This window comes from Camponotus floridanus, unplaced genomic scaffold (assembly GCF_003227725.1).
Source record: "Camponotus floridanus strain SB8 unplaced genomic scaffold, Cflo_v7.5 scaffold27, whole genome shotgun sequence".
NCBI classification, from domain to species: domain Eukaryota; kingdom Metazoa; phylum Arthropoda; class Insecta; order Hymenoptera; family Formicidae; genus Camponotus; species Camponotus floridanus.
Window position 1 is genome coordinate 1,873,406 of NW_020229403.1, and position 25,605 is coordinate 1,899,010.

At 31.4% G+C, this 25,605-nt stretch overlaps 1 protein-coding gene and 1 non-coding gene across 2 annotated transcripts; both read right to left on the minus strand.

The window, feature by feature from the left end:
• Positions 1 to 488: 488 nt before the first annotated feature.
• LOC105251490 lies at positions 489 to 25,189 on the minus strand. Its single transcript, XM_011258346.3, has 6 exons — positions 24,851 to 25,189; positions 3,197 to 3,266; positions 2,117 to 2,836; positions 1,558 to 1,786; positions 1,374 to 1,464; positions 489 to 1,149 (listed from the first exon to the last, which is right to left on the minus strand). Exons 2-6 carry the CDS (start codon positions 3,246 to 3,248, stop codon positions 1,039 to 1,041), a joined length of 1,203 nt encoding a protein of 400 aa, XP_011256648.1. The 5' UTR covers positions 3,249 to 3,266; positions 24,851 to 25,189; the 3' UTR covers positions 489 to 1,038.
• On the minus strand, positions 21,603 to 21,675 carry Trnar-acg. Its single transcript has one exon. It is a non-coding gene; the product is annotated as a tRNA-Arg (tRNA).
• Positions 25,190 to 25,605: the final 416 nt, after the last annotated feature.

Sequence of the window (25,605 nt, forward strand, 5' to 3'; positions counted from 1 at the left end):
TGGCTAAATGTGCTAAAGCTACTTAAAATTAATCGCGTCTTGCGTGAGACGCAACGCCACGGACATTTATACATAAAACGTTACAACAATACATATGTACATAGCTATAAGTTAGATTTATAATGGAAAACAACGGAATCAATATTCCTGTTGGATATGTCGTGAAGGCATAAAGCTAGATCTACGTACGATTTGGTCCGATCTTCCGTAAATCCAATTTTCGAAAATATTTAATAATAATTAATATGGCCGAGCTAATCACTATAATCGTAATGGAATTTTTAAGTGAAACTGTAGAAGACATCTGTAATCCAAGGTTAAAAAGACATTGGTAAGTACAATATTATACATATATATAATTATATATACTGGTTCCAATTCGCATAATTGGAAGAGTATATTGTACTATAATATATATAATACTATAATTGTACTCCTAAGAATATATTATATTCTTTTTCTCTCTCTCCCTTTTTCTCTTCAATATCCTTATTAATTATTTATTTTCTTTTTAATTTAGCGAAAATTCTAGCTATGGACTAATATAGTCTTATTTGTACTCTTACTTTTCTAGACAGAATAGAGGAGAGTTATTGTATTAATTTAATAATATAAAGTACATCGATTTTTGTTTATTTATTGCACTATATATCGTTAATGGAAATATTTGAGAGGAATAATTGCGCCACTTGCCGCTTAAGCTTGTGACTTTGCCGATCGGATGCGTCGTAGAAAAATATAAGGACGATGAAGAAGTTATGTAAATCAATGCTTACGCAAATTTTTGATCTACTTTCTTACGTACACAATGGTAACGTTCAAGATAGCTTATCCTCCCTGATACAGCCCATTGAGACTAATTAACGATTCTCGTAAACTTGCGCTGCATTTAGTCGACAAAACTTTTCGCGCAATAACCAGAATACACACGGACTAGTGTAAGTACTATTGCTCGAGCAGAGAGATTTGCTCGTGCGCTTCACCATCGGAAATGCTGAACGTTTCGATTCTCCTGCCAGGATGGGTTATCTTCTTTTGTCATAGTTTCGTATGCTTTACACTGTCCGTCCAGTAATTCTGTATTGTCATCGCTTCCAGCGAATTTAGGAACGAATCATTATCCAGACTGTACATTTCCTCCGAGTTATCCTGCGAAAATAAAAGATATATATTTATTATAGATATATTTTTTAACAGACCCGAAAATTGTATTACTTTTATCTAGTGAAATAAAATTTTTAGAATTTTAGAATTATGACATTATAAATGGATCTCTTTTAAACTTATTTAAGAATATATAACGTGCGTTTTAATAAATTATTTTTACTAGAAACACTAGAAGAATTATCTGTATACTTATATATGATACTAACGCGAATGGTGGAATCGTCGATATAACCGGAACTATCGGGATTACTGCATTTATCACTGTTTAATGTTTGCGGAGGATTCAAGTACTTGCGCCTGAAAAAAGAGCGAAACAAATCAACGCATTACACGCAAATTCAGATGTTTAATGAGCGTAATTAAAAGCACATTAGAAAAGATTTTTACTACCTGTATATAATAAATCCAAGACTACCCATTGTACTGAGTAGTAGCACGGTCGCTAAACAACTGCCCGTTATAGCGGCTATACCCGCGGCGGATGTCCCTGAATTTTGCTGCTCCGCTTTATCGGTATAATCGGAAGATCGATTGTCTCCCTGCATTTGATCCCTCTGGAAGTGTTGCGTGATGAAGGTATCTCTTGCTCTGCTCAGACGAGTGGATTCGCTCACGCCAACTGCACATTTGTTGTTTTTTTTTTCCAATTATGATTTTCAAAATATCTGTTTTTCGTATTCGTTAAATGTTAACTAAAAATACAACAATCTTGCATTTGGTTGGTTTATATCGTGCGACGAATAAAATGATGAATTAGGTTTAAAATAAAAAGTGGAGCAGAATTAGCAAGTATGAGAAAGGAGGCCAATGAAGAGGCGTCGTGAAAATCAATGTGAATTAAAATACAACGCTAATCTTTCTTTCGCGCAACGTCATGGTTGCTAATTGCCCGCGAAATTATTCTCTCATTTACTCGCTTTGTATGTTACAATTCTCCCAAAGAGCTCACCTTCAAGGATAGACGCCGCTGTGGCAAAGTGCTGCGTCTGGGCCACCTCCTCGTCAATCTCGCTCTCGTCTTCGGATCGATTGAACATTGTCCTGATCGCGACGTTACTGGTAGCACCGGCCGCGGATAAGGACATTAAGGGAGAAGATCTCGTCCTGTTTAGCGACAGGTCGATCTTGGTCATCTCCTCTTGCAGAGGTAACACGGTGAGATCTTCGACCTCGTCGAAACTGACGTTTCTGGCGGCGCCGCTCGACTGATTGTACCTCTCCTCGTGGAGAGGCTTGGATCTACCTGACGACTTGCTCGTCGTTAGAATCCACGTGATCTTACTATCCTTCTTCGTGGTCGGGTTCCTGATCCTCTCGATGATGTGCTGCGCCGGTGTCGTTACACCAAGCGGCAAAACGCCGGAGATGTTCCCGCGGAAACTCGACTCGTCGATGTCCTCGTGACCAGTCGTCCCGGGACCGGTACTTCCACGCGATTCCAATAACGACGAAGCGACGGTGGTGACGGGTTGCCTGTCGGCCACCACGGCCGTATTCGTCTGCGGATAAAAACCAATGGCCTTGGCGATGCGAAAACTCGGTCTGGGTGACTTCGATGAGCGATAGATATGTTCCGTCTCGATCGATGGGGATGTCGTTCTCGAGGATGACTGAGACTGCTGATTAATGGGATCTGACGTGCTGGAGGGCAAGGGACTTCCGAGAATAACTGTCATCAAAGGAAAATTATGATATTTCGAATAGAAATTATCGTGCTATCTATGAAATTTTGCGAGTCTAAATTGGATTCTAAATTATAGAGAATGCTGGGAAATTGTAACAATTTCACCTATGAAACTTTAAAAGTGAAATATAATTAATCATAATTAAATCTTAATAATAATAATTGAAATTACATGAATCATATGATTACATAAAATGATATATAATTAAAACAAAAGACATTCTTTTATCTTTCATTATATTCTTTTTAAAAGTTAATTAGGAAAATAATTAATAAAAAAACAGGATTGCTTGCATTTTAATAAGTTTATTATGTTCGACAAAAAAACCTTATACGATGACTCACCAAGAAATTGCGCGGTAACCCAAAACCAGTGCATCCACCAATGTAGCGTCATCGCGTCATCTGGATGTATCTGGAAACACAAATGCATCTTTATATAAATCAACAAACGCGAGAATGATCGATCATCACGTCATATAATTAATTCAAGTATAGATATCAAATGATATTTAGACTCGAACGAACGAACGAATGGTTAATGTTGGTCTCTTCATTAAAGAGAGGGATAAAACTACAGTGAGTAATCTGGCAATCAGTATTGCTCATGACGAGATCTATGAGTCATTGCGACGAGAGGAATTTTAAGACTCCTGATTCTAGGTATATAACGATTGCGAAATGATGAATGACTCGATAAAATCATAAAAAATTCCCGATAAGATATCGAATTTATAAAACTACTAGAATGAAAACAAGCGATTTATTTCCTTATGGCATATATTTAATAGTTTTAATAGATTTATTTAATAGTTATAATTAAAAAATCCTAAATTTAAAAAAAGAAATGTATTTCGAAATATAAAAAAATTTGGGGTAAAATAATAATATTAAATTAACCTACATAAAAAGTTTGATTAAACTAAATCGTAAGATAAATTATATTTTTTAAATGAACATTATATATGCAATGATGACCCATTTATCGAAATTAATTTGAATAAATTAAATGCTAGAAGTTACAGAAAATATTCAACCTAAACTTTTATTGTAAAATATTGAATATTTTATAAATTAATTGTCACACAATGTTTGGCTATCAATTTTCTTGGCATATTGTTAAGGCACGTGATTGTCTTGTCATACAAGCAGTGCGACTCGAATGAGGAGATACTATTGTAAATATAATTGCAAAGCGCTTTGTACATTGCAGAATTCTTTTTCAAAACACAATCACGACAAGAGAATAATTCGCTATGATCATTATAATTAACGATTAATCAATTTTCGATAAACGATGTACCCGTTTATTACATTAATAAACTTTTATTAAAGTGCGTTTTTCTTTATTCAATTTATACATTTATTATTGCAACGAATAAAGTCGCGAGAGAGATAAAAATTGATATAAATTATTTTATTGATTTTTACGAATAATAATTATTTTTCTAATAATGCGTGAAATCAAATACTTTGACATATTAAATTTTTCACTCATCAAATTTAATTTTTTACTCGAATTGAAATCGTGTAGTAAGATTGCAGGATGATTAATTAACGAAAAATCCCAGAGATAAGTCGCTATGATTATTACAATTAATTAATTAATGACTTTCAATAATCGATAAGTGATTATATCGCGATAGCTTTTTAACGCATATGATTTATTTCCCAAGTAAAAATTTATTATTTCAAGATTCAAAAAATAAAAGCTACAGAAATAGAAATTATAAATTAATAACTGTTTTACTAAAATCCTTATCGAAATAATTATAGATAATAATTATTTTTCTAAATATAATTCAACTAGAACGAAATATATTTTACGTAGTAGTTAAATATATTTTATTTAGTATTTTATCTAAATATATTTTATCTTTAAGGTTTGAATTTTTCGTTTATTTAAATGTGTATATGTGTGTGTTTCAACGATCATTTTCTTATGATAAAATAATGTAAAATATTGTTTATCTCGAGAATTATTCCATCGAAATATATCATGTTAATGAACAACAGATCTAATTATATTATATTCTCGAATATTATAATTTGCACGCGAATATTTATTTTTAATTTTCTCTTTTATATTTATCAATTATGTTAAAATCGGAAATATATAATCTCTCACTATCACATAAATAAATTATATATTATATTACACACACACATACTACAAAATTATATAATATAATCCTTCCAATATGTTCATCTTGATGATAGAAAAGTTTAATAGTTTAGTATTAAGAAGATTTAGCTTGAAGCTAAATACCTAATGCTTTTACAGTATTGGATATTAATTGGATAATAATTGTAGAGAGCATTTTCAATATATTGAGTGCACGTCACACTGAAAAAAAATTGGTTGAATATTACCTAAAAAATATTCTGTTACAGTAACTGTACATTGTTGTACTGAACTTTCTGTTTTGATTATTTGAATAAGCTTTGTTTACATCAACAAATTATTTCGGAATACTTTAGTTATTTATTTGAACGTATTGGACAATATATTTAGTTGGACAAAACAAATTTTGCCTTTTTCAACCAAGTTTTTTTTTCAGTTTAGTATATCGATTTTTACTGTTTTTTAGTGTCGTGAATAATTATCTTTATATGATATTTCGATCTTTGCTATATAAAATAATAAGATTAAATAAAATAAAATTGTTTTAAATTTTGCTAAATTTTTTTATACATTGTATTACAAAATTATATTATAAAAAAATTGTAATTAAAATATAATAAAATATATAATATATAAAAATATATAATAAAATTAAAATATAAGAAAATATAATGAAATTAAATTATGACTTCAAATAATTTGCTTTAAATCAGTAAAATTTGTCCGATAAGGGCAAAGTGAGATCTAATTTGCGTCTCGTCTTATGCACCATATGGTGTCACTATATCGTGTTCTCATATGTAAAATAGAGAGCTCAGACACTTTACGGCCTCCTTTCTTACATTTTTCTTACATTTAGAAGATACATGTGTGCTTCGAGACAAGAGTCTGGGAGAATACGATTCGCGTCGATTCCATCCATCGATTTCCGCTCTCTTTCCGCTTCGGGTGTACAACTCTTGATCGAATCCAAATGTGATCTTCACGCGAGACGATATATTGCCTCGCAATTGCGGAATTCGGGAGAGCCGTTTAAAATGTCACGGATCCAAGTGCGGGAATGCCACGTAAAGTGCATAATAAACTGCATGAACTTTTCGCGAGTACATGTGAATCAACGATCCTAACAACCTGAGAGGAGGAGGAGCATTGGGCACCAAAATGAATATTTATTATTAGTTGTTATATGAATCGCATATGCATTAATTCGGCCAATGCAGCTACTTGTACGCAATCTTAAGTGCTTATATGACTAGCATCTATAGTATTAAAAACGAGCCTGACGGCGTGTCCGGTCTGATAAACTCGAAACACGTCTGTAATTGCATGCAAAGTGATTGCGGTAAAAATATAGTATAAGTAATTAAAGGAAAAAATCGTAAGTAGACTCGAGTTCCTGATTAAATTGTAGTATCTTTTTACCCTAATTATATCTTTTTAAAATGGAGATTGTATATAATGGAAATTCTTTGAGAATGAAATTCTCTTCTTCTTGAAATATTAAAATTATTTTTTGTTGGAAGAGCTATATTATAAAATCCTTTGGCAAATTAAAATTTATATTGTATTATTTGTAAAAAAATTTTTACAAATGCAATATAAATTTTCTCAATACAGAAAAATATTATCAAATGTAATATTTATAAGAATTTATTTATAAAATATTAATGATCTGCGGTAATTTTAAATTAAAGATGCAACATTTGTGTGTCTATTTGTGCATCGAGGCCTCGTGCGGCGCAAAATGTTGCGGACAGAAGCGACACGTTGAACAACAATATACAGTGCGACGGCCATGCTCTGTTGACTGCAACCAGTTGCAACTCACGACGTGACGCGAATTGTATTTCATAGCATTACTTAAGGATCGATCGTCGTGACTTTTCAATTTTATTGCCCGACGAAAGAGAGATTTGTTCAATAGAAGTCGCAAGCAAAAATTGTATTCTATCAAAATAAATATAGATAGAAAATTCACTTCAGAAAATACATAGAAAATCCACCTAAAATTGATCTTTAAAAGATATTCTTATTTATTATTTATACTTCAATATTATTTATATGTGCACTTGAATGTTTCAAACCTTTTAATTTTTAACATTAGACATAAGTCTGTAATTATGACTTTAAACTTTCGAAAGAACAATTGTACGTGTGTCTAGAGAAAGTTAAAAAGTTGGAAACAATTCTTATGAACATAATTGTTAACGTCGTGTATAAATTATTGCTATTCTTCTTTGTACGTCAGATGCTGTTTTAAATGCAAAAGGTTTTCAAGCCAAAACACACGCTGCAGGCATTCTGTTTTCATGCATTTTCATTTCTTTCGCATACGCAATGATAAGATAAATGGATTCAGTTTATACAAATTCTATCTTCCAATATGATATTCATGTATCTTATCACTTTCGTCCACATTTCAATAAATGTAAAATAAAATATGTATCTTATTTCACATTTTATCTTAAGAAATTTCAAAAATCTCTCCTTCCCTCTCTCTTAAAATTAATACAAAGAAGAGAAAATTATTCCAAAGAGAAAATTATTCTAAATAAACTAATTTATAGATAAATATAAATGAGAATGATTGCGATGTCTAGATTAAAAAACAATTAAATCTCTTTTTTTAATTTTTTACGATTTCGATATAAATACCTTATTAATAGAAGTCGCGAATTTCTCAAACTTAGAAAAAATAAATTTAGTTATTTTAGAAATTAGACATCTCAATTACCTTTTTATAAATGTGACAAATATAAAAATAAATAAAAATATTATAAAACAAATTCTTAATTTAAAAATTTCAGATAATTTCCGTGCGAATATTCTAGCATTAAAAATGTTTGCCGCGGATATCTTACTGTCTAGAGGCTACGCAAACGCGAGCCTTCTTTGACCAAAGTGATTACAAAATTAAGGAGCATGCGAGACACATGTGTACAGTTAGTCAAGCCGGTCATGCTCCTCCGAGCATATATAACCAGTCGCACCTTTGCGCGGATACGTCGCTCGGTGATAGAACCGGAAGAAGAGCAAAGAGCCTTGAAGACCGTCGCATTTTTTCCCACTAATTCAGGCTTAATAAAGACACCGGAACAAAAGCCGCTCCTCTTTTCTATGCGACAAAAGATTCACCTCGTTGACAATGCACCCTTCGCACACATCGGTGTGACTTCATTCATGGACCGGAAACGCTCGCGATCTCGCATATCGTAACGCGTCCGGAATGAAGCTCAGGGACGTGGCTAGATAAATTTTACAACGTTTTCAAAAAGTGGGAGAATAAAGGAAACTTTTTAAAGTATAAAGACTTTAAAAAAATTATATGAATTAAAATTACTTGCATAAAACTTTTAAAATTGTTTCAAAATACTTATCTAATTTTCCTTTTTTTTTAAATCAAAGTTCGATATTTGCATAACGTTAAATATGATTTTGAGATGGAGTTTGTGTTTCGAAATCATTTTGACATGTGGAAATGATATATTCTTCGATTTCTCATATATCTCGCAAAAGCATGATTTCCTTTACAAATTGGCGATAATCGCAACGCGAAGTGATGATGCTGTTATGGGCCGCTGATCTTTATAAATAAGACACGTTCGGTTTACGCTGATGCCTCGATAAATTTACGCGGATTAAGGAGGAATTGAACGGATCAGCTACGTTAAAAGGTTAATAAATTTAATACATTTCAAGATTCATTTCAAGATTCAGAATTTGACATTGCATAAAGCCCTTTCAGTCTTTTAAAACATAAATTAATAATTAAATTATAAAATAAAAATTTGCTTCGTAGAATTAAAAATATAATTTCATGTCTCTCAAAATTGTAAATATCTAATATCAAACTAACGTTTTTAATGATTATACATACATGAAAATTTTGCAGTGCGATTGAAATACATATTAAAATAAAAATTTCAATTAAAGTAATAATTAAAATTAAAATAATAATTAAAATTAAAATTAAAATTTCAATTAAAATAATAATTTCAATTAAAATAATTTTACAGGGCAAATCTTTACTTTAATTCGCATAAATTAATTATTAGTTTTAAAAGACTAACAGTATTTTGCACAATGTCAAATTTATGAATCTCAAAATATATTAGAATAATTTTTGACGTAGCTGATTCGTTCAACTTCTTCTTAAAATTTGATTTAATTAACACATTTACGCGATTCTAGCGGCATTACGCCGTGTTCCATTTCGTTTCGAGATTAAAAAAGATAAACGTGAATAAGCAGCATTATACTATTCTCGGGTCGCTGGTGTATCTACTTGTTAATTCGTTATATACGAAACGAATTAGAACACGTAAGCACAACATTTACGCTTCGTAAATACGATCCCGCAAATGATCGCCGCAAAGTATGAAATTGCGCGTCAAGTACAAGCGAATAAAAAAATGCATTGCACATGATGCAACTTCCGCGTGTTAAACCTCGTCCTACTTCGTTTTTAGGGCGAGAAGAAAGAAAATAGGATGCAAAATGCGCCCAATTATAAATGTGCCGTTAACGTACTTATAATTGTTGCTTGTATTAACGGTGATAATTGCGTCTAAATGTCCGACGTTGTGAGACTAAGGTCAAGATCGATAGAAACTCCATTTCAAGAGAGATAATTACATATGAATAACTGCTTTCTCAAATCAGGAAATATATACATAATTATGCTGCATATATATTCGAGAGAAAGTATCAAGCTAAATTTTGTATTACATCAAAACAAATTTATTACAATAAATATTTTTAAAAAAATCTTTCCTATAGATTATATATATAAATTATATTGACGTATATATTAGAAGATTAAATCATCTCGTTATTTTCATTATCGAAATTCGAATTTAATCAGAAAAAGTACGAATTCTAAAAATCTCATCATTTTTCAAAGCACTTATAACAAAGTATTTTGACAGAATTTGAATTATTTATGATATTATAATATTATAAGAGTTCAGAAACTCAATTCAAAAAAAATATTTAAAATGCAATTGACATAAATATAAGACTGCAAACTGCGGAGTGAATTCACGAAAAAGTCGTTCATTTTATATTTATTTTACGTTTCGTTCCATTTGATTTTCAGACCAAAGAGATAATTGATTTAATAAATTTACTTGTATTTTTTGCATACTACTTTATATATTCTTTGTGAAAGCTCGTAAAAAAAAATTGATCGTTTCGCGGTTCACGCAACAACGTATAATTCGAGTTCAACAACCGCCTCATATAAAGTTCTCTGAAGCGGATACGCGTTTAATATACGTAAATTAGCGACACAATTCGATAGAATTTCCAACTTTTCTATCGTTTTCTAGCATTATTCAAGACTGCGATCTTTCATGCGGCCATCATTTTCTGCAGCTCTACAAGGATCGTTACCAAGTTTATTTCTCACGTCGCTGAGAAATTACAATGTAATTTATTGTCTATGATGATATCATACCATCGAATTACAGTGTCGAGTCACGTAATCGTGATCAACTTGTAAAATTGCAACCTTTTCGCATAAACCTTGACTTTGTCATCGTCGCATATAAAGTGTGTGTATTTAAGAGAGATATAACATCTTTAATGTCACTTTGACAATTATGTGTAATTAAATTCTTAAAATAAAATTAATCTTATCAAAATGATATTAAAAAATTATTTTTCTTATAAAACTTATTTTTTTTATAAAATTTGGTATGACACGAAAGTTTCACGTCCGTTGTTTTCCATCTTCAAATCTGTAAAACATTTGATAAAAAGCAGAAGTGTGCGACAGGATACAATCGCTGAAGCATGACGGAAATGCGTATTTTGCCTCTTGATCATACAATCTCCGGAAAGACCGCGATAAAAACAGCATTAAGTGGAAACTGATTTCTTTGACTCACTTGATTCACTTTCCATGTTTACCTCAACCTGAAGGTTAACCTGAGTTGAATTTAATGATATTAGAATTCAGTTACATTAAAGAGGAGTATTTACAAACAGGATATTTTTCAGAAAGAATCAATATTTTCGAAAAGAATTAATAAATTCTAAAATTTAAATAATATAATTAAATTAATTAATTAATTAATTCTAAAATTTAAACAATATTATTAAATTAATAAATTAATTCATTTAGAATTAATAAATAAATTCTAATATTTCATTTCAGATTAAATTAAAACTTAAATAAAATTTAAATTTAAATTTAAATAAAATAAAAAAAACTTTTGATTGAAAAGCCGTATGATTTTTGTCATTTTTACACAATTTCCAACTACACTACTATAGTTGATTTCTCTTTTATTAAATATAATATTATTTGAAAATATGAACAATACATATGCGAAAGAGATACTTTACGCAAGACATCTCTTCTTATTACAACGCAGCGAACCGAGAAAAAAAATATACTACGCTTCTTGCGCAATCATAACTCATCAGACCGCAAAGATTGGCGAGTTACATTTTGTCAAGCAAAATGATATCGAGAAGAGAAATATGGCTGAATCGATCGGATTAGAGAAGTGCTACTAACGAGGACAGCAAAGTGAATCGCAATTTGTCGCCGCGTACCTAGTGCAAAAGCAAATTATCGAGAAGACTGTGCGAAGCAAAAAGGCCATGAACTGATTACTCGGCCTTCGTTTTCAGTCACTATTTAATAAAGCGAGCTGCGAAGGAATTTCAGCGGCCGATGATAGCTTCTCCTAATCTCTCATCATTTATTATACTTTGTTTTTCAGTCATTGCTCGCTTGTCTTTATTAGAAGAGAGAATTTAATTGATTTTTCCTTTCTCTTGGTATTTAAAATTGTTTTTTTTTTATAAATTGTGTTCACTAGTTGTTCCAATTAAAAAAGCCAAGCATAGCATGCATGTCCGATAACGATTTTTCATTTTTTACATTTATATTTTCTCATTGGATGGTATTTCTCTGCTGCAGCTGCGCGAAAAACTTTTTATCACCATCTTTTTTTGTCGGTGCACGTCGCTAGAGCGATAAAGAACAAGCATGTTATATATTATGTATGATGCGACCGTTTATAATATTTACAATGTGTAATTTATAAGGCACAGCAAATATAGAAAAAAAATATTATGAAGATATATAAGTAAATGGTTGAATTGATTCAACTTGATTATTTATACACAACTGGTTAATTAATTTTAAATAATAATTTAAATAATTCATTTTAAATAATTAATTAAATAATTGAGGAGATTGCCTTCAATCTTCTTGTATTTATTTGTACACAGATTTAATCACACAATTCAATTAAATGATATCCTCTTCAGGAGCGTTAATTTTAAATTAAATGAGGCTCCAAAAAGGACGTCTAAATTTAAAATTCAATCAAAAGAAAAATAATTGCATAATGCTATGCACTTGAACAAAAAACGAAAAATCACGCATTAAAGGAATGTCAATCTTTGGAAGTAAATTCAAAAGCAGCAGCCGCTGTGCAGCTCGATCAAGAACTCGATCATCTTCGATATCATATTCGCGATATAAACTTTCGCACATACACGCATACTTTGATCGCAATCTGATTTCCTCCGGAGAAGTTTCACCGTATTTCGGAATAACACGGTCCCAATTGTAGAACATCCGACGTGAAATCGCTCTTTTTTGTCCAATTAATCTTACATAAAAGTATATCGCGCGTGAGAACCTCAGCAGTTAAATAAGCGAAAACGCGATTTAAAGTCCATTAGGAAATGTATTAAAACCATGTCACTAAAGTAAATAGCACGTTAAGACTCTTAAAAGTCTGCAAATTTTTCAAAGAAATATTTAACCAAAGAGAAGGAAAAAAATTAAACGCGATTATAATTTCATGCTTGTCAATGATAGTTATGCAAACCTTTCATAGACTGCTTTATAACATTTGACAAGAAAGTTGACAGATGTTAATTAATTATAATTATTAAAATGATAAGATAATTTATAATTGGATTAATAAATAGATGCATAATAAATGTTACATTTAAATACACAAATGTTGAAAATATCCATTAGTCCTGAATTTTATATGACAAAAAAATTCTCTACGAATATTTCTTTATCAATATAATATATAATATATTTATATTGATAATTATATATTACACGGTATATAAGCGCGAATATTCTTTTTTCAAATTAAATATTGTTATAATTTGCGATTTTTTATCGAACACCGCTTTTAGATATGGTTAATCAAATCTATTAAATGTAGATTTACTATTCCTCACAACTTTCGCAATCGTAAGTGAAGTAAATCGCACGTAAAGTAAAAGCGTGAGACAGAGGTGTAAAATTCGCGATTCTAAATCCAGAAAACTGCTAAATCAAGTGACAATTTGTATCTGAAAAATTAGCAAATAGATTATGATATATTACTAACTATCATAAATGTTATTTTTTCATTACTCAATCCATTATATGTGAAAAATATAGCGGAAGATTGTTGATTGTTGAACAACAGATATCATTTAATCGCAATTTAATTAAATAAAAACATTATTTATTCATATCTATTAAAAATTCAACCTTGTGCGTCAAAATTCCATAGAGATTTGTGATCGTTGTATGTCACGCAACTTGCTTATTATTATAATTTGCCAAGAAATTGTCAGTATAACAATCGAGGAATATTACGATGAAAATCTTTCCGGACGCAAGAGGTTTCCATCGTACACGAGGTAGATTTTCAGACAGTCTGACCTATTCTTCTTCGTAACAGAATTTCTTTCATCCAGCAAACATTCTTCTTAAAGCCCCTATTGTCTTCCACAGGCACTTTTTTGCTGTTGCAGTTCCTTGAGAGCGTCAGACAATCGGTGTCGCTCTCTTTGTATTTCTATCCTCGCAAAAAAAATACGAGAAAAATAATATTTCATCGATGTGCGTCTCATCTCGTCTTTTGACACTCGATTGACACTTTCACTTCGACAACAATATCGATATTTCCGTCCAATATTGCAAAAAGTGTTAACGCTTTTGGAAAATCTATTTTAAGAACGGCAGATTTTTCTTTTTCATCCTGGCTATTTTTAAAAATATCTATCACGATTATCGTATGTTTTAAAAGATATATTTAAAATTTATGGCATTTTAAATCTATTTTAAAGTGTTTTACATTCACGTTTTTTCTTTAAGTTTATGATAATTATATATTCAAGAGAAAAGCTTTATATAAAAATTACAAACGTGGACGATAATAGAGAATGAGTAGGACGAATCAATTTTAATAATACTGTTTGTGAAATTTATTAAGGATCTTATACATCGGAGATGCTTCTGCGGTAGATTAAACTCGGATTACACCCGTGAAAGAAAGAAAGATAAAATCTCTTCATTTATGATCGAAAGTTCTCGGATGAGTTCATCCGATAGCAATTACATTCGATTCCGTGAAAGAGAAACTCAGAAATCTACGCTAATTTCATGCAACATATATGTATATATGATTCTCCTTTTTCCCTCTAAATATTAATTTCATCAACTTTTCACGGCGAAATTGCGTGAATAATATCGATGCGCAATTACATTTGTACATAATTGTAATATACGTGGGCTGCTAATCTAATCTAATCTAATCGATCGCTCAGCCTATAAATTGATTTAGAGGATTACTAGCTACTAGCTCATATTCCAGCGAATGTACAATTAATTACACTGGCTTAATTGGTACTAAGTGCGGAATGAGCTAGCGAAGTATTATAACACGCATCATTCCCTTTGACATGCTTCCATATCGATTATGTCGCTTTTATATGGTAAATGCATCCTAGTTGATGTATTAATAGAAGCCTCTATCTTTATTTTACTCGGCCTATAATTTACATTAATGATCACACGTACATTAAATGGAAATATCATGTTCAGTATTTCAATCACAAAATGTTGAAATGATGAACTGTAGTTTCTCTCTAAATTTTCGTTAAATATCTCGTTCAGTTTGACCATATTGTTTTATAAAAGCGTACTGTAATTTACGATATATTTATTTCGGCTTATTCAGATATGATAATAGATGGTATGCTAATAGATGGACGCTTAATAGATGCGAATAAAATGCGATAAAAACGTATTTTATATAGATATCTTGTCGCCTAGGGAGTATGAAAAGCAATTCCGATGTCAATCTATTACAAATGTGGTTCTTATCGCGGAAACACTGTCCATATGTACGCTGTTTGAACCTCATTGTACATGCTTATTAAAAGTCAAAGACATTTAAAAAAATAATTGAATGTGTTTCAGATCATAACAATTTAAAAATATGTAAATAAATAACATGATAATTATGAAACGAGCGATAAGAGCCTAAAAACGCGGATGGTATTGCGTAAATTTTTTTTTTTTTTTTTTTTCTTCAAACATTAATTGTTCGCGAAAAAATTTTTTTAAGACGTGCACAAGACATTTATACATACATTTTGCTTGGTGTATATGCCAAGTTATAGATTCTCTTGGTTTGAAACTTCTATAACACCCTCTTTACCCCCCTGAAGAGATGTAGACAGGAAAAATATCGGGGCGAAGTCGCTGAATCGGAGATCGAAACTGAGTTTTTCGCTTGCCGGGCGACTGCTCTTACCACTGAGCTATTCAGCCCCACACCGACACTTCTCCTGTCCGTTTTTATTAATCTATGGAAATAATGAGAACACGATCTTTTTAGTTCAGCGTGTAGTTCTAAATAAATTGATAAAGAATATGGCTCTATGTATTTAAACAACATGAGAGGTAAGAGCAGTCGCCCGGCAAGCGAAAGACTCGGGTTCGATTCCCGATTCAACAACTTCGCTCCGATATTTTTCCTGTCTACATCTCTTCAGGGGAGTAATGAGGGTGTTATAGAAGTCTCAAACCAAGAGAATCTATAACTTGGCATATACACCAAGTAAAATGTATGTATAAATGTCTTGTGCACGTCTTAAAAAAATTTTTTCGCGAACAATGTTTAAAAAAAAAAAAAAAAAAAAAAAAATTACGCAATACCATCCGCGTTTTTAGGCTCTTATCGCTCGTTTCATAATTATTAGGTTGTTTAAATACATAGAGCCGTATTCTTTATCAATTTATTTATGTAAATAAATGTTTTTTTCGTCTGTAAATATTCAAACAAAAAATTCAACAAGTATGTTAATTAAAAAGATATTTAAGAAAAGCTATGTTAAATAATTTTTAATTCTTTTGATTAGAATTTAACATATAATAATTTATATTATTTAAAATATCTTTTTAATTAACATATTTGTTGAATTTTTTGTTTGAATAGACGAAAAAAACATTTATTCACATTAAAAAGCTAAATAAAAATTAAATAATATATCAATTCTCTTGATTAGAACAATGAATATCTAGCTAGTATACGTGAACATTTTATTCGTTAATGACGATACAGTTCGTGTGCAATAGAAAATCGTCGCATTACTAAGTTAGCATTACTTAACGGACGTTTAAACATGACATTATAACTGACGCATCAGTTTTATGTAGCTCGTCATTTCGACACGCGATCGAAGAAGCAGGAACAGTTTCGTTAGACTCGCGTAGAGAAACTGCAAAATGTTGAGTATATATATATATAATTTACTGCACTGCGAATTTCTACCTTCACGGGAGATAATAAGTTATAATGCGTGTATGCATTATTCTTGAAAAACAGAGGGAGAAAGAGCGCGAAAGCTTGTGCTGCGGCTGCACCAAGTCACGCATGCGTTGTTGCAAAACTAGCGAAAGTAAAGATTCACTTTCGCAGCCATTTATTGTAAGCCCGCGTGGCATACGATTTAATTATAAATATGCAAAAAGAATGCGTCAACGACATCGAAGGTGACACGTCGAAATAGATACCTCTTCAAGATTCTTGCACCGTTTCGATTCAATCCCCTCCCTGACGTGCACTTTAATCAGTTTAATGAAAACACTTTTCGGAGCAAATTATCGATGAAAAGTTTGTGTACAATAATTTCCAGCAACAAATAGCAATATTGCATAACTTCATTAATTAATGGCTACGATGCAGCTTTTAAAGTAATTTCTGCAGTATATTCTAGTGCAAAATAGTTCGAGATAATTTAAAATAAAGTAAGAAAATGTGATATATTCGAATCGTTTTGAATAATTATAACTAGATGCAACGATACGCAATTATAGTCAATATTATTTCACTCCTCTTCTTCGTGTTTTATTTTTAAACTGACTTTAGATGATCTAATTCCCTGCAAAATTTGAGAAAAAAATTCAATTTATAATTTTACAGATGCGATACATATTTTAATGTATGCGTGAATATTTTGATGTATATTTTGTATAAGCGTGAATTTTATTTTTATATGAATTTTATTTATTTTTACTTCTTCAATTTTCTGTACAAAATTATAAATAGAATTCTATCTCGAATTTTATCGTAAATTATAAATTGTCCAAAAATAATGAACTTTATAACAATTATAACAATTATTAACTTTATATCGCACTCTTATATTGCGTTCTCGAATTCGTTTCTTTATCAATGATAAAATAACAGATTTTAACAGGTAAAGAGATATAAAAGATACTTTTGAATTCCGTTGCAAATCTCTTTACAAAAGTGCGATTTATCTAATAAAGCTGAAAAAAAAACCTACGTTGAATCTGTAAAAGGACACGAGAAAGGCAAGGTATTCGCGCATGCGTATCTCTGGTCACACGGATGGTCACGTGCACGAAGGTGCGAAGGTTTATTAAGTGGCATCATGCCACTGTGAAGACCCGCTGTCGCAATTAGTGAGACTCTCTGCGACATGTACTACATACGTCACTTCGCGTTTCAAAGAGAAAAAATTGCAGTTTCCCGCTGCAGCAGCGTCATCGCGTCTCATGCATATGCAGCAATTTGCTTCGTCAAATAATATAATTAAGTACGATCGATAAGAAGCGAAAACTTGAAGTCATTTTATCATAAATAACATTATTACAAGAAGGAAATAAAAGGATGAATGGAGAAGTTATGATTGCTTTTTTGGCAAAAATTTTATTTGATTTTATCGATAAATTATAATTAACTATATATAATTATTTATACGTCATTTATATTTTTATACAATTTTATATATTTTTATATATAATTTTCTTCTAAGAAATTATTAATTATTGAGTGTTAAAGCCGGGTTTTTCAAAACGTTGAAACTACTGTAAAGTTTTTTTATGTTGATATAAATGGATAAAATTGGTTACAATTGTTGTGAAAAACATCAAAAGAGTAGGTCTACGAAAATTATGTGACAGTTGTTGCTTATTTGAAAAGGATTGAATTTTGTGCGCGAAAATTACATTTTAGTTTATTTTTATTCGTACAATGACATTTTTATTTCATTCCCAGATATTGTTATATTTTCAAAACATATTATTTTAGCATTATACAAAATAATATTTAAATTTTCCTTAACAAAAAGAAAACAATTCATTCCTGTGCGAGCTTCAAACGAATTTGCTTTTAAATTTAAATTTCATCTCTATTGCCTTTTACATATTTGTTTCTTATAAAATGTAATCAAAATTAAATATTCCTGTATTAGAATTTATGAGATATTTATATTTTGAAATACTAATCGCGCAACCTAGAATTATTATTTTTACACGTCGAGAGAGATGTCCTTAAAATACCTTAATGAAAAAATGGGACAAGAATCGTGCAGTAAATGAAATAATTCGCGACAGTCAGAAAATTGTTCCTGACCGATTTGATTTTTATCTGCACGCACCTATGCGTGCAGATAAAAATCAAATCGGTCAGGTTTGAATAGATGAAAGACAGAGATAGATGGAGGGATTCACCTATTTAATAGGATTACTAGCTAAATCTCTAGGTCACGTGGCATCACGAAGCTCGTGATGGGTATCTTTTAATCAACAGTGTGATCTATAGAACGCACAGGTGTTTTCATCAACGAACATCGCTGATGCATCACGCATGTTCCAACATGTAGAATATTATGTAACTTACTGTTAGATAAAGCCTTTACGTTGATATTTCGAAAAGATGTGCTATGAGAAAGAGAATGGCTGATTGTTTCACTCTTCATTGCGCGGGAAGAAAAGCCGCGATAATCGAAAGGAACCGAGGGAGAGAGAGGAATTTCCTCTTCCTTTGAACGCGTCCATCCGACGATAACACTTTGCGGAAAAGAAACCCCGCTTGTCGGCGAGTCTAGATAACATCGCCGGATCTTGTGTAAAATGCCTGCACGAAAATCCCGAATATTAATTTTACGAAAACTCTTACATAATATAGAATTTTTTCATATTTTTTTTCGTTCAGATATTACATTTCGACTCGTTTTATTTGTCCACAACAATAGATTTTACGGGTTCCTCGATGATGGCGAGAAAATATCTCACGAAATTTCTTTACGTACATTTTCTACTTTGTATAGGAAAAAATTATTTTACGCAATGCAATCGGCAAATTCACGTAAGAAAATGAGCCGACGAGAACTGGGAAGAGAATCCTTTCACTTATTCTATCTTTTGTGGAAACAATCATAGGTTCTTCAATTGAAGATCGGTACAATTCTAAAACGACATGGTCCACGGTCCATTCTTCGCACATGCAAACAGATGTTACAAAAATAAAATGCAAACTTCATTCTAGTCGTTTCGCACGACGCTCAAAGGAAATAGGGACTTCCTGTGCGGAAATTCACGACCCTCGGCGGAAGCCTGAGGGAGAACGCGGGTGAAGTTAGAGGAACAGCTGAGTGAACAATTACGGCACACGAATATTACAATCTTAAGCAGCGTTCCATAAAATACGAAATAAGATCAAATTTTCGACAGTGATTCAAAAATTACCTCACAATAGAAAAAATTTTTATATTTAAATTGTAATTTTAATTTTTAAATTATAATTTTATAATTTCAGAGTTTATTGAATTAAATAATTAATTTCTATAAAGTTTTGGATGCTTTTTACATATAATATCATGTATTGTAACTTCCTAAAGTGTGAAAGTATTCATATATTATTTAAATAATTCAGATTGAGATTAATACAGAAAGATAAATTTAATATAAATTTAACGAAAACATCAAAGAAAGTTGCATATCAAATATGGAGAAAGCACATAGATAAAATGATATAATTATAACTTGAGGCATTTCTCTCAATATCGTATAATTAAAAATATATATAGTCGAAAACTAATAGAGGATTTATTTTGGAAAGAAATTTTATATTGATATCATCTGTAATATATACGTACACTAGATTTCACGATAAATAATTGATTTGCGAATTGACCTTTTTTATATTATTATGAAATGAAAATATTAAATAAATAAATATTTTTTAAATAAACATTCGTACTTATTTATATGTATTTTTTCATTAAAATGGAATTATGAATATTATTGAAAATTTATTTTTACACATATTTCATTATTATATGTGCATAATTATCCGCCGACGAATCTCTCTTACATTTATAGTTATATTTATATTATATTGTATTTATATTTATTGATTGCATTAATTGTGTAAGCATTTCTCGAGCACAGGAAAATATCGGATCGTTCTCTCTCATTTCGCAACTATTTTGCCACTCATCACTTCAAGTTTATATTTAAATTTTCTTGCAATTATTACAATCTTTTCTTATTTATTTCTAAGTTATTTTTTTCTAAGAAAAGAGTTTTCCTTTCTTATCTTCAAAAATTGTTAAGACATCGGAACTACAATTCCACAGTGAACAATACGCTCTGGGACGCTTTATCCGAGGTATCAAACTGTGAGATTTCGCGGAAGTCTCAAAGAAGAAACGAATAAAAGAATTTATCTCGAAATACGCTCCGGCGACACGAAGGTGCGCCGTCGAGCATGAAGGGAAAAGGAAGTGGACACGCGCGTCAGGTCGGCACGTCTGGAACGCGGACTATTTCTGGACATTCCTCGAAGAACTCGTCGCGGGCGCTTTACGAAAAAAATCGGTTCCTGGTCGAGCTTAGTTTAGACATGCGTTCCGATTGTTCCAAAAATAAAATCCTCGGAAAATTAACATAAACCTTCAGAAATGTCTCATTATTTAATTTCTTTTCGTTGAATTTATCGTGATTGCGAATTGCAAATTGTAAAATTAGAATCCACAAGATATCTATACGCGTTTCTTTTTATAATTAAATTATTCTTGCGTGATATTCGATGAAATTAGCGGAAGCTTTAAGTGAACGAGAGAATCATTTTTTCCTGAAATTGTCTTTTCTCTTTCATGTTTATGTAAGTTTATCGATAGTATGCGAAACCACCAACAATACACCGCTTATACAATCGAGATTCGCTCCGATGAAAGACCGAAGCGTTCGCCATATAATTTCCGCGAACACTAATTGTTCAATCAGAAATTGCACGAATAGTTGCGATACTCGAGGCTCTAATTACAATACTAACGACGGTGGAAAATATTTCTCCCTTACGTGGCGTATATCCTATGCAATTTTACCTGATCTCTTTTTTTTGCGATATGTTATATCGACGCAATACTCAATCGGATATCGCGTAAACCGGTTATGTTGCGCAGTCGTCATAAACAATATGCGCTGGTGCGTCAAGGTGGAATGAGTCACAAAAATGTAGAACGGAATAGAAAAAAAAAAATATATGTCGATCCTGCCAGGATTCGAACCTGGAATCTTCTGATCCGTAGTCAGACGCGTTATCCGTTGCGCCACAGGACCACTTGATTACGAAACAGTTTTAAACGATCTATCAACGGATAGAAAAATCGCCAAATATAAACGAAAAATATAAATGTTTTCAATATTTTCATACTTTTACATAACAATAATTATTATAATAAATAATGCCACAATTTATCACAATATTATTAATATTTTATAGGATGTTTTTTTTTTATTTTGTGTGCTTATTTTGTAAATTTCTTTTATGTTATTAATAATATATAAATATTTAATAATATTTTAAATATTTCAAAAATATTTTCTATTTATCGAGTTTTATAAATACCTTCAGATTTACGTCAAAAAAATGTCCATGGATTTATGGAAATTGTTTTGTTTATTTTAAAAAGAAAAAGTTTGTGTCAATTTTATTAATATATATATATATATATATATATATATATATATATATAATAGTAAGAACAAATAAGGTAGAAAATTGAAGTGACCGGATGTCCTAGTTTCCGAGGACATGTCCTCTTTCGATGTCCTTCAGGATTTTTAGAGCTAACCTAATTTTATAATTTACGTTAAAAGATTTAAATGTATTGATACTAACAGTATTAACATTTTAAAATTAAATAATTAGACATTCCTAATAAACTTTACGTTATTCTAAATTCAACTTATATACGTAATCTCAAAATTTTATTTCAAAAATGAATTTATCAAACAAATAAAGAAACTGTAAATTATACAATAAATTATACAGTTTCGTCTTTATTTAAAAATTGCAAATATTCTAATTTCTTTCGCACTATGATTCATGCAAATTCCGGGTAGAATTCAACTGAGGGCAAAGCAAATATCTCTCTTCAAGATACAATTTATCCACGATATTCCAAATGCAAATTTTGCAACGAAACGCATTTCTCTTCCGTCGTGTGATATTTCATTGGATTCTGGAAGACACACGACGATGTTGACTTTGACTTCAAACGTTAAATATGAATCGATCTTTAAGTTTGATAAGTTTGAATTTTCTTTGATAACGTAACGATTGAGATGTGGTTGAATATAATATAAAGCGATGCCAAAAATATATTTCTAAATATATATGTATATAATTTAAGTTTCGATATCGGTGCTCTAATTATTATCAACTTTTCTATTCACATTTGCAACTATAATGAAAGACCAAAAATAATCGAAACAATTAAATATATCCCAATAATTTTTAATTTCATTAAAAAGCTTGCGCTTTATGTGTAAGTATCGATCTCTTATTTGTTTATAAATCGCAAGACGTCCTTCCTTTCGCAAGAGGCGAATATTTTACGGACAGGTTGAATTGCAGTCGCGCATCGATCTCTAGGCAAACCGCTCGTTTTCGCAGCGCCCAGCATCACATAAAATGCTCTTCAGTCGGACGTGTCGAACGTAATACATAGACACATCCAAGTTTCATTTTTAAAGTCTCATAAAAGAGCTTTCTTACGAGTAAAAAAAACAATCTTCCTGAACGTATAAATATATTATATTCAATAGATAATTCAGTCATATGTCAGTCCTCTTTATTTATAATTCTCTTTTCTTGTATGATATAATTATTTTATTTTTTTGTGTTTTAAAGAACGCCAATTAAATTATATATTGTATATTAATAATATATAAATATATGGATATAAATATATTATATCCAGTAGATAATCCCCAATCCTCTTTATTTATAATTCTTTTTTCTGTATGATATAATTATTTTATTCTTTTTGTATTTTAAAGAAAGCTAATTAAATTATATATTGTATATTATTAATATATAAATATATTATATTGTATATTATTATAATTTCGTATTATACAATCTTGTATGGAATAGTTTATTAATATACATATATATATATATATATATATATATATATATATATTTGATAACGTATTTGTGATGTCAATATTAATTATCAATATATATATAAGGTATATTGATGACAAATTAGTCATATGTGGAAATTTCAAACAACCTAATATTTACATTTAATCACATTATGATTTAATTGATCGACGACGTTAGATTATACGTGATTTTTTTTTATTTTGCACATAAAGACGATAAAATGGAATACCCTTTATCGCGATATCGAAGATATATAAGAAGAAAAGCATACTCATTTTCCGAAAGAGTGCGACGAGATGCACGAGTGGGGTATTGTTTCTCGCGATTCATCTTTCGTATATATATCGATGGCAATGCATACGAACGTGTTCTGTTCTGGAAGTTCTCGATAGCTGTGTTTGACGCGTGTCATGTTTTTTAACGAACGTGTACAACAGTCGGTCGACAATGGTAAATCAATACGCCACGATGTAATTTTCAGAGAAATCTCGGTGTAATCAAATATGAGCTAAAAGAGAGAGAGTGAGAAAGGGAGAGAGAGAGAGATCATAATTTCAATATTTACGGAGGATATTTAATCACCTCGGTCATTTCTGGTTTCTTGATGAAATTTCAATAAAAAACCGAGATGATAATTCTAGCATCCGATATCGGAAGCTTATAACACAAATATGTAATCGGAAAAAGTGTTTATATTTTTCACGCCCGGCCTATCTTTTAAATTATTACGTTATCGAAGAAAATTGACAACGCCTATCATAATTTAAAGACTGATTTACATTAGATCTTTTTTTTAAGAGATTATAAATTCAAGATATTAGATTTTATTATAACATTACAATAAAATAAAATAAATAGAATAAATAAAATAAAATAGATACATTATATTACAAGTATATATTTTTATATCACTATCTTTTCACTTGTAAGACGATACAACACGAGGAGAAAAAAAGTTTCGTTTGACTTTTTTCAAATAATTCGTATAATCGATTTATACAAAAGGAAAAATGTATGGTTATGCGCGGACAAAATACAAGGATAATCGCATAATTCTGTAACCTACGAAATACAACATCGTTTTTTACGTAAGATATAAGTAGCGAGAAGAGAGAGAATTAGTGCAGAACTCCTTTTTTCACCGCATGCACAACAGCGAGTCGATAAGCGCGCGCGAGGCCGTATTTATGTCACGTTGATAGCGAGCAGCGTGTTAACGCAAATAAGTCACCCCGTGACGCAAGACTCGCCGAAGTTGTTCAAACGTGGCTAATTCAAATTCAGCAAATTCGCCAAACCCGTCAGCTTGATAAACGATAAACGATACTTGACACTTACGATTAGCCGCAGGGAAATTTGGCGCCCGATGTCACCCCGTACGTCGATCGTCCGAAAGAGAGAGAGAGAGAGAGGCAGGAAGGGTGCTTGGTGTCTGCTCGCGCTGGACTGCTGCTGGTCACACGTATATATCCGGTCGATGTGTTTGCGCACTGCGTTGAAAAATGCGCGACGGGCTCTTCGATTTCGCGATCGCGAGTGACGCTGCGAGTCACGTGGATCGCATTATCGCGCGCGTCCTGTTCAGAGAAACGCGAGCGCGGCCGAAACGCGCAGCGAGCCCCCGCAAACCGTCGTCACGCTCGCCATTTTGATTCACACTGACTGTTGTTTCGTTGCGAGCGGCGGAGTGTCCTGCGCGGGGCGGCGAGTGCGCATGCGCGCGACAGGTGGCTGCCCGGGTGTCGCACCGTCCCTTATTTCCCCTCCGCGCGTCACCGCAGGTGACGGCGAATTCTTGCATCTATTTTACCGACGATAAAATTTTATATAATCTTATATATGAATGAAATATATATACATATATAAAATATCGATATATTAAAGATACGTACGCACAAACCACTGCGATATAAATTTATTTCATAACAATATTCACAATAAACATTGCATTGTATTTAGAAGTATGAGAAATTGTCATTTTATCAGAGGCACGAACGAAGAACTTGAACGTCAACTTGAAATAAATTTCTGACTGTCATTGAAGAGGTAATTGAAGAACGGCAACATTACCGACTACTTTTACTCCGAAGATA

Coding starts and splice junctions, on each gene's coding strand:
- LOC105251490 (XM_011258346.3), bottom strand. CDS start 3,248: ATGACGCTACATTGGTGGATGCACTGGTTTTGGGTTACCGCGCAATTT. Junction 2,837..3,196: donor GGTTACCGCGCAATTTCTTG/GTGAGTCATCGT, acceptor CTTTGATGACAG/TTATTCTCGGAAGTCCCTTG. Junction 1,787..2,116: donor AGCGGCGTCTATCCTTGAAG/GTGAGCTCTTTG, acceptor ACAAATGTGCAG/TTGGCGTGAGCGAATCCACT.